This window comes from Centroberyx gerrardi, chromosome 16 (genome assembly GCF_048128805.1).
Source record: "Centroberyx gerrardi isolate f3 chromosome 16, fCenGer3.hap1.cur.20231027, whole genome shotgun sequence".
In the NCBI taxonomy this organism is placed as follows: domain Eukaryota; kingdom Metazoa; phylum Chordata; class Actinopteri; order Beryciformes; family Berycidae; genus Centroberyx; species Centroberyx gerrardi.
In genome coordinates, this window is record NC_136012.1 from 19,393,997 (window position 1) to 19,404,826 (window position 10,830).

The following is a 10,830-nucleotide window of genomic DNA, read 5'->3' on the forward strand; positions in this document are numbered from 1 at the left end:
CTTGTGTTCAGCAGGCACAATACTGACTTTGCACTTGTGTGTATTACAACATCTTCTAATGTTAATTTGGGTTTGTCTGCAGGTCGCAGCAGCTTCAATCCATCCGCACTATCTCCTGCCTTCCCCACACACTCCTTTCCTCCATAGCTGAGTGACACAAGTCTCTCCTGAGTGAAGTAATGGGTCTCCTCCTTTATCTCCGCTGGCCATTCCACTAGCTAGCAGGTCATTATTGGCTGCCGTGGGAGACAAAGATAAAAGCCTGTTTTGCTTGTATGTTTGCTTGCTCGCACACTTTGAACCTTTCAGTGTAAAATGAGTTCCGTTATGTTTCAACTAGAGCATTATTAATAATCTGGGGTTAAGATGCTAGGGCTAAAAAAAAACCAAAAACTGATAGGCAGCCTGAATGGAATGCCCTCTATTTTTTATGAATGTTTATAGCCTACTATGTGTTCTTGTGTGTGTGTGTGTGTGTGTGTGTGTGTGTGTGTGTGTGTGTGCACGCGTGAGTTTGTATTTGCGGGGTCAACCCTTTTATCCTCATCTTTCAGAGTGCGTGAGTGTTTGTGTGTTTCTGCATTCTCCGCAGGGACTATTTCAGTTGAGGGCAAAGAACACAGAGAAACTTTGAAAGAGCTTTTATGTACTTTTGAGCGAAATGATCCGAAGAAAGGCTTTTATAAAAGTCTTTTTATGCAGGCTTCCACATCCAGAAGGGCACTTACTCATTTACCAAGCTCCCTTCCTCCCTTTCTACATCCATCAATCCCTCCTCTATTCTTGGGCCTGCATCTGCGCTGTGTGTGCAGGCATTGCCATGGGCTAAGAGCATGAGCTTAGAGTGGTAGAGCAATGTAGGGCATGTCAGTGAGTATACAGTGAGTCAGCCATTTGTAAGTACTATTTGGGCCATATTGTAAGACTTAAAATGATCATGCAACCATAATAAAACAACAAATGTGTTTATTCATTATGCCAATGTTGACTGTTGTTGAGAGCTCGTGTTGTCATACTCTTTTTGGATGATTCATTTGTGACTTTTTGAGACTGTGGAAGAAAAAAAAAACAAAAAAATGGAAGTGGAACTTTGAGATCATGCGTTGGCTTAGGTAAAATAGGGCACATACACATAAGGCTGCTATGAGAAGTTAACTGAATGAGAGGTAAACTCATTCTGTCGCCCTCACTTTCTCATCTCAACTCTCTTTTAACTGCAGCCTTGTCACTCAGCACCCTGAAAGGCAAGACCTCACACGCATTTGACAGATAAGTCTCCTCACTTCATTGCAGTTTGACATTTTACCTCCCAGAAAAGTTTCAGTCTCTCTCCTCCTCCCTTTCTTTTTTCGCTCCCTCCATCTCACAAACACACATGCACATTCCCCTAAATTTGAGCCCATCTCCTCTCCTCCTGTCCATCTGCCAGGCAAAATGGAGCCGCAGACAAAGGAGACGGAGGCTGACTCAGTGATCTGAATCAAATGGCAAGAGGAGGAGGGTAGGAGAGGAGAGGAAAGGAGGAGTGATGGGTGCCAGGGAGGGAGCAAGGGAGATGTGAGAGAGAGACGGAGGGCTAGATGGTGAAGAGAGGCATGAGGGGCTAGATGTGAATTTCTTCTGACAGGTTGAAGTCTCCTCTGAGCTGACCCTCCCCAGCTGGGAGCCATGTCTCCTGGATATGGGTGGGGTGAGGTGGGATGGAGAAAGGGAGATATAAGAAGGAACAGTGGGTGCTGTGTATCCTAAAACTATATTCATAGAATTGCCACGCTGGATGCAATAGTACTAAATGTACTAAGCGTGATATAGTATACTACTAATAAATTTGATCCTTGCCAAATTCAGTATATTAGTAGTATACTATATCACCAAAGCACAAACTCTGACATGCATCTATCATCATGTTGTTTCCTGGGTTAGATTAATATCCCCATCGCTCATTGTCAAATAGCAGTATGGGCAACTTTTTCACACTTATCCCAATGCAAAAATGAGTATTACCAGCTAACACTTTAAGTATACTGATGCTAGAGAAGCATCTCCTGGGCCATTTTAAAATTTCATGTACTGAAAAAAGCCTATTGATCTGGTAGAAGTAGTAACATTCCAGTAGGGGCGATCGGGGCATTGAGAGTTCCTGTGACTCCAGGGGTGAAAGAGTAAAACAGGGTGGATCGATGTCGGTTTGAATGTCTGGTGTGAAGGATGTTCGAGTGTCTGTGAGTCTATGAGGTGTGTAATGTAAGATCTGTGGACACTGTGGACACCTTTAAAAAAGCAGACCCATTTGTTGTGTAATTTTCTATTTGCTTTTGTTTTTATTGTGTTTTTTTGTCTGTTTTTATTGTGTTTTATGTCTGTATCTATGTTTATGCTTTATTTCCTCTGTGAAGCACTTTGTGACGTCTCTGCTCTCGAAAGGTGATATATATATAAAGTTACTTACTTACTTAATAGCGGGATGGCTGGAGACACATTCACACACAAGAGACACGGTGGATCTTAAGTGAGGTGAGAAGGGGAAATACACTGTTCATGTCACACAAACAATGTCTATAGTATACTAGGTAAGAGGGGCAGAATATAGTACTTGTTCAACTCAGTGTAGGCATTTTCCTCGAAAACATTAATGTATGACTAATGCTTTTGCATTGCAGTAGATGACCACATTATTTGACATACTTTAATACAGATGACATTGAGCTGTTTATGGAACACACACCTGCAGAGCATTAGACAAGAAAATTCTTTCACAGACAGATTTATCGAGACGCTCATTTGCCCTAAACACACACATGCATTTATCAAACCCTTGTATTTAAGCGCCAAGTGCTGCTCGAACGAGATTCGCCTCAGACAGAATTAGCTCAGGTAAGGAGGGAATCGTTACTCTCTGCTTTGTCTCATCTCCATAATGTTTGCGTATCCTCAAGTAGGTGGAAATGCAGAATGCGACATAATTATGTACTTCTGTTGACAACTGATCTGTCAGCCTGCGCATTAGAAACACGACTGTGTATAGCGTGAAGAAGGAGAGGTGGAGAGGGGGGATGAGGTGGGGGGGGGGGTTGTGTGAAAAGAAAATAACTTGTGTGTGGGCTTGGCTCATCTCTCAGACTCTGACAAGGCTACTTACCTGGGGGGTGTAAAAATAAAATAGGATAAAATAACTAAAAAAAAAGTAATACCAGCCACGTACACACAACTGTACCTCTAAGCTCATTATAAAAACACACTTTCCATATCTCATTCCTAGTTCCACCACCCCAACCAAGACAGATCTCTCACCCTCAGTGCAAAGCGCAATTACACCAGACCAGACAAATATAGCATGGGGGTATAATCTTTCTGAATCACCTGGAAAGTCAAGAAGATAAAAAAGGTGCCCTTCTTTATAGCTGCAATGCCGGTGCCTTGTAAGAACTAGGTTGGCCTCTTTCAGCATGTTTACTTGCAGCCAAGTACAAATTAACCTCCCAAGATCAACAATGAACCTAATTAGATTTGTGTTCTGCAGCACACATCTCTAAACACAGATCACAGCTTGTTGAGAGATGAATCTCCATCTGTCTGGCTGCACACTGGGAGGAGAAGAGACTCAGAGAAGATCAGTACCAGGATTCGCAGAATGGAGGTCTGTGTGTCTCTCTGTGTGTGTGTGTGTGTGTGTGTGTGTGTGTGTGTGTGTGTGTGTGTGTGTGTGCAGGGAGAGAGCAAGAGAGGCCCTTGTGGCCAGGGGTTACTTCCCCGTGTCAACCCTTATTTTATGATGTCATGCTGTAGCGGGGAAGTGGGACATGGCACGCGCAGGGAGAACACGCCGTTGGAGGGGAGGGAAATGGGGGGGGGGGGGGGGGGGGTGTAACGCTAAGGGGCCGGGACAGGAACAGCTCTGCCTTGCCATTTGACACACACTCCTGGGACGCAGACAGCCAGGCCGGGAGGAACACATGGGCCTGGGAACAGGAGAGTCAATACATCTCACATAGGCAGGCACACACACAAACACACACACAATGTACACAGAATCAGAAAGCATCAGTTCTCCCATGTATTCTTATTATGCTACAATAAAATAAGATATGTTTTCAAGTTTTATTAGTATTATTATTGTTTCAACCCAGATTGCCTATAATGGAAACATAGTGGTTGGTTTTTAAAACGAAATTCACAAAAATGGTCTTAAATGGTTATCATTATGAAATCACTCCGGGCAAAAAATCCACCCCCACCTAACTTAGGTTAAGATAGAAAATTTGGATTGTGAAAAAATTATAAAAAATAAAAATAAAAAAAAATCTGGATCCTTCCTGACTTGATGCTAATTTCCCTAAGCTACTGTTGGACATGACAGCATTATCACTTTGCCTTTGACACTGTGCAAGATAAAGGAGTGGGGACACCAAGGTCCAAATATGTTGCTTTTATAGGTAGGAGCTGTCCCATTCATCATGTGCTAACACCTGGAGCTCTCTGCAATCCCTGTCCATAAGTCAGCGTGGGGCAGGTATCTTCTGCCCTGCCAGACAGTAAACTGGGGATGTAATTTTATACCTGAGTATTTGACAAAATAATAGAGCACTATTCCCTCGCCAGGTGAAGATAAAAAAGAATAGCATAGTAAACAAGGGTCGATAAAGAATGATTTTTATACCTCTGACACGTGAATAAGTAAATGCAAAAAGACAAAAATGCAGGACATATCTTTCAGAAATCAGTTTATATAACAAAGTGGTTATTATTTAGTATGATATTCCATTACATATTCTATGCAGGGACAGTGTGCATAACCATTTTGTTTTTTTCATTTTCTTAAGGATAAAAATAAACTTAAAGATGTTACAAATATAAATGTTTCTTAAGACAATAAAACATACTCAATGACAACAAGGAAGGTAGGCAGGGCTATGGCAGCTTAAACCTCATGGTTGGACAGGGTTTGTCAACAATTATGAGCATCGCTTGTTTATTCAACAACAATTGGTCTTCCACAAATCACAATAGTAAGTACTAACAAATTGGGAAAGAATTGGATATGTGGCAGCTGGGAACTATTTACCAAAAGATAGCACTCTGCAAATAGTTCACTCTGTTAGTGGCAAAGTCATAATCAAACAACTCAAATTAAACAATTCTTTCTCTGTCTTGGCAGAGTATATAGTGAGGTAAAGTGCACCGTCAGTGAGTGTGAAGTTCCATTGCAATTTTTTTTTAATTAAAGAGCTAGCCACCAATCACCACCAACATGGCACCTTTACAGTTTTTGATACAGTTTTTCATACCCCTGCCTCCTCATTCTCACAATTACCATGAGCACAAGTCATATAACTGGTTTATTAGTTACTAGCTAAAAGACAATGGGATGGATAGGCCCAAACACAGAGGCCTGTTTCACACTAAAATGGAGGAACAGTTCACAGGTCTTTCACCTGAGACTCTCCCGCTAGTCTCTGTATAAACACACATTTTTTTTGATTACCCTAAAAGACTGGGGAAATACAACAATCACTTATGGGGACAATGCAAAGATGTAGCCATCGTAGAAGCTTCTCTTACTCCTGTAAGGTTGCTGCACTGTAGCTTCTTTCATGAAGACAAATTATTTGAATTCTGATCACTTTTCAGCCGTTTGGTCAAGCGAACGGCCATTTGCTACACGTTTTGCAATGCATTATTTCTATTCAATTAGACTCTGCATCGCTCAAAAAGGAATGGGCGGTAGTAGCTGCTACAGTAATAATGCAGGATAGATGCAGGACACATGCATGACTTGGAACTTCTACAATGGCTGACACTGTAGCTTTTAGCTCCTGATTTCATTCTACAATGAAATCATTACAAAAATTCTTTGACCCCAAACGAATTACATATTACAAAAGCTGTCTGAGAATTTTGTGATAAACGTCATATGACTATCATTTAGAATCACATCACAATCTCCTATTCTTTATGAATGTCCTTAATTGGATCAATGACTTTTTTAAACAATGGCTAACACGTAGAAATCAAGTTTTTACTTCTGTACAGTCTTAACTCAACTTTGATTTGACTAAAATGAGATATGTACTCCCTTTGATATACAAAACGAAAAAAACAGAGGATCCAGTCGCTGTTTGGTAACAGTTTTGTGTTTTTCATAAAAACTTGGCACGTCAAAAAAAAACCCTCACTAGATTAAATAATAATGAAGCAACAAATTGTCAGTCGAATTATTCAAAGAGAAATAGATACTGTAATAAAGTCAACCAGGAACCACGACTCATCTCTTACCCCGGCTGCATGTGGAGCATCCAATCAGAAGGTGAAAATAACAAACCAGATGTCACAGTAGAGCTTCTGGCCATTTGTGTGATGGAGTATTGGTATTCAGAAAAATTGTATATTGTATCTTATCCGTTGCTTCTTGTGTGCGTGATGGCGCAGAGGACAAAGGGCAAGTTGCAATTAGAAAAGCAAATCATCGCCTTTGGCAGCACTGGATATCCTGGAGCCATCTCTCGTGTGTGCAACACATTCTTAAAAGCCCGATCTATGGAGAATCCCTAATACGAAAACCTCATTCTCTATGCTTTCTCTATGTGACTGTTTGAACCTTATATTCAGACTAGAATTATTGTCTTCCTGAATATGCAGACTTCTCGGGGCATTATGGATGCACCTTGAGCCGAGATGATGTGTAAAATTGCATTTTTAGAAGCATGCGAGCTAGGAGAAGAGGCATCGGGAAACAGACACATCACAAGCAGCACTGGCAGATTGTTTAAATGAAAACTCTCAATCTATTCAGCCCAAGAGTCAAGCACACTGAATCCTATTTTGCCTGGGTTCCTGTTCCGATTATTGGGTTGGCTTGGCACACACACACACACACACATACACACACACACACACACACACAGAGCCTAGAGCAGAGTTATGGTATTACTGAAGCAAATCACGTTATGGTAAAAGGGTCACTTATGCCATTAGCAGTGGGGAATTGGAGGGTGTGTGGAAACTCACTTGCTAAGACAGCCACCATCTTGTCTACTTTGCCCCTCAGTCTATTTCCACCGGCTATACCCACTCTCCATGTGGATGAAATGGTTGTTTTTTGTAGCATCTGCTTACTGCTTAGGCATTGAGGGGACAAGCCTGCCCTAGGCATGAATATATGAATAAATACTGAACGTGAAGAGGAAAAAACTGTTTGACAATGGGTCCTTATACAGGCACAAAGCTTACAGCGTAGTTTCTATCATTTTGTACTTGACCCCTAACCCCTGTGCATTTATTTTATTGGTGAAAGCCTGAGCAGGTGAGAAGTAAAGTGTTAGTCAAACGGCTGTGAAACACTTAGCTATAACCCCAAAGGTTCCATCAAGAAACGGGGCCTTTCATAGCGCCTTCGTCTAAAAAGGAAATATATAGATAGAAACAGATTCAAATGAAATCCATTGTAATGTCTTTGTATAATCTGAATGTAAAATGGTTCAAAATGGAAAATGAGTGACTTCTGGAAAGGTCTCAGCTTGACGTTAACTCTAATTACTCTGATGCCCGCTGCTGCTAGCTGAAATTGCGGGCAAGTACTGTATATGCATTTAGAAATATGTCGGCTTCTCATATGAGCAGCAAAGGAGACCTTGGGACAGATCTCAGCACCCTAAGGCATTAGCAAGACAGAACAATAAATAAAATGTATCTTGTCAAGACGGAGATTACAGTCACATACTCTCCAGATCCATGAGTCACATCCTCTCAAGTATTCACATGGACAGAGTGCAGCTCTTGTGGCATTGTGGGATATGTAATGTAATGAAATGATTCATCTGGACTTGTTTTATGGTATATATACTACATCTATGGTGACAGAAATTGTGTGGATGTTGGTTCAAGAAAAGGATTGGCAATAATAATAATAATAATACAAAATAATATGATATTTCATTGATGCCTGAATGGAAATTCAGTGTCTCTGGAGCTGCTCAATTCAGTGACTTGCTCAAGGACACGTCAGCAGGGAGTAGGCATGACGACGTCCTCCACATCCTCCAGTTGAAGGACAGCCGGCCTGCTGCCCCTGTGTACTGTGTGTGTAGTTAGTAAAGTTCTTCTGGCTGATAAGCATACATAATGGTGCAGTCCCTCTCGGCGGAATGTCTATTTTCTACAACACTACGCACGTTTCATTTTTCAAACAAAACCGCATGTGGCATGTAGTATTTTTATCAAGAAAAAGGGATTGTATTAGAAGGCGTGTGGCAGATATATTGCAAGTAACTAATTGGATTTTCAGTTTAAACAGCAAAAAACATAAAAAAAATGTGAAAAATCCTTTTTTTTCCCTCCTATGCATCAACCCCATCTGTAGACAGGACATGAACATGTAGAGCAGTGAGCAAGTAATGAATAAATATGTAAGGCGTCAGACAAACAGCATGACCAATAAACATCCTGTGTGTGATGTATTGTAGTAGATTCCTCTCCTCAGTTCTATGTGGCTTTATTAGGCCTTTTTGTTCCAAAAACCTTGTGGTGTGTGTGTGTGTGTGCATGTGTATGTGTATGAGTGCTTTTGTGTGTGTGTGTTTGTGTGCACCACACTGAAGAGTGGATTGTCCCTCCTTTAGATGTCTTCCAGGTCTCCACCTCGCAGGCCTCTTTGGCACTTATCTAGCGTCTTATGGTAGGCGCGGGTGATCATCGAGCTTGGGGATTTGCGTTGTGGCGTGACCGAGACCTTTCCAGGACTGCACGGCGGTTGTCTGTTCAAAAATGAAACAAACAAAAAAAAGAATGAGAAGAAGCAGTGAGAGAGAGTAAGAAAGAACAAGAACGTGTTGTTAAATTGATCCACAGTGGCACGCAGAAGCTCAACTAAATGAAAGAGTGTATAGAGAAACTGAGGGAGGCAGGGAAAAGGGAGGGAGAGAAGAAGAGAAACAACATGAAGCAAATCTGGGCTGATTGAGAGGAGAGCAGCAGGGGAGGGTGGAGAAACAGAAGAAGCTGCTGGAGTGGAGGTGCTTGTGTCTGGTGTCATAGTAACTCCATTGAGCTCCTGATCCGGGCTCCCACTCAAGAGCCCCTCAACCTATTCTCATATTCTCACATCAGAGACAGCATATGCGGAGAGGACAAACTAAATGCACATACGCACACACACACACACACACACACACACACACACACAAAGCAGGCCTAAACACAAGGGAACACAGCGGAATAATGAGTATACGCGCATATAGTACACAGTGAACAAACGCTCAAAGAAAGTTAATGTGTGTGTGTGTGTGTGCTGTGGGGGGGTGCGGGGAGGGGATGGGGGGGTGGTGGGGGTGATACAGTATTTTTGGACTGCTTCAGAAACATTGTGTGTGAAATTATATAGGGTGAAATGTTAGGATCCTGAACTTCTTTGCTGGAAAATAAAAATCCACTCACTTCACTCACGTCCAAAAATAAAAGTTAAAAGTGGCTGTATAACCATACATATATACCTTGGTGGTTGGTGTCACTGAATGTTTTACTTTGGCTTTATGGTCAGTCTGCAAGTCCAGTAACACTTTGGATTTGCTCTGATGCCAATTCTATGACAGAGTCATACAAACACTTCCTCCCATGCTATCCAACCATGCCTGCCTAGAAATGCCCATGGCATCTGCCGGGCAGCCAGGTGGCAGGTGGGGTTGGACAGAACCAGGAAGCATAGCCATGGAGATGACTGCAGGCACACCCACACAGGACTCCCTGGTATTTCCAAGCGTGGCGCCACCACCATGCCCATTACTCAGTGCCAGCTGTAGGGTGCCAGGCGTCCTGGGCTGGGCGTTGTTTAATGGCACCAGCTCCATCCATCATGTCAGGTAATGAGCTGAGAGTGACTGTGATGGCTATGAACACACACACACACACACACACACAGGCTCGTACACACACACTCCACAAGGACTCCCACCGCAGTGGAGAACAGAGAGCACTCTTTCCTCAGATTGGATGCAAAGCATCATGCAGATGGTGCACAGGAGGAGAGAGGGAGGAAGAGGGAGGGAAGGAACAGAAAGACAGAAAGAGATAAAGCAAAACAGATCAAGATATTGCAGATCCTGTAGAAAGGTATTGTATTCCCTGCTTCTTTTTGTTTAACATAGGTTCATGTAGGTGATCTGTTCATACCACTGTATGAACCTGACATGTTCTGGCAGCGTCTCCAAAAATGGCTCTGCATCATCAGTACTTATACATGCACTGTATTTTCCATCCACTGGCTGTGCTCCACACTGTGGGCAGGGCCTGCACACCTTCTCTCCTTTCAAAATGAGCAACCATGGTACACAAAAGAGAAAAAAAGAAACAAAGGATAGAATTGAAAAAACAAACAAACAGAAAAGTAGGGGTGTCAAAACATCCATGTCCTTTTCCTGCCAATCATTTGCAAGCCCAATTGCTGTGACCTCATTTCTGGACAAGCAGTCCTCTCTAACCCCCAGTCCATCAGAAGAGCATGAAAAGCCAGAGTTTGGAGAATGCAGACCTTCTGTCTTTTATATGGGGTCGGTTCGGGCTGCATATTACTGCAAATAGGACGGAAAGAAAGAGGGAGGAGAGATAAAAGAAAGGAGGAGAAATACTGGCGTAGACCGCAAAGGCTGCACAGGAATCGAGGGATGAGCAAAATCATAAAAGACACACAGAAACACGCTGAAAAAAACAAACAGATCTATAAAAATGAAGATTTTTGGCATTGAATCTCTTTGGCATCTGTGTGAACTAGCCAGAACACTGTTGTTTGCTTTGTGATTTGAAGTTGTGGCCATTTTGAATGCTGTGTAAATTGTGACCACT

At 42.3% G+C, this 10,830-nt stretch overlaps 1 protein-coding gene across 1 annotated transcript in view; it reads right to left on the bottom strand.

Moving 5' to 3' along the window:
• Positions 1-4,704: 4,704 nt before the first annotated feature.
• Positions 4,705-10,830, bottom strand: part of diaph2 (diaphanous-related formin 2) — a 386,425-nt gene continuing 380,299 nt past the window's right edge. Inside the window, exon 31 of the mRNA XM_078288946.1 lies at positions 4,705-8,750. Coding sequence (XP_078145072.1) covers positions 8,686-8,750 — 65 coding nt within the window. The 3' untranslated portion in view covers positions 4,705-8,685. The remainder of the gene's footprint in view (positions 8,751-10,830) is intronic.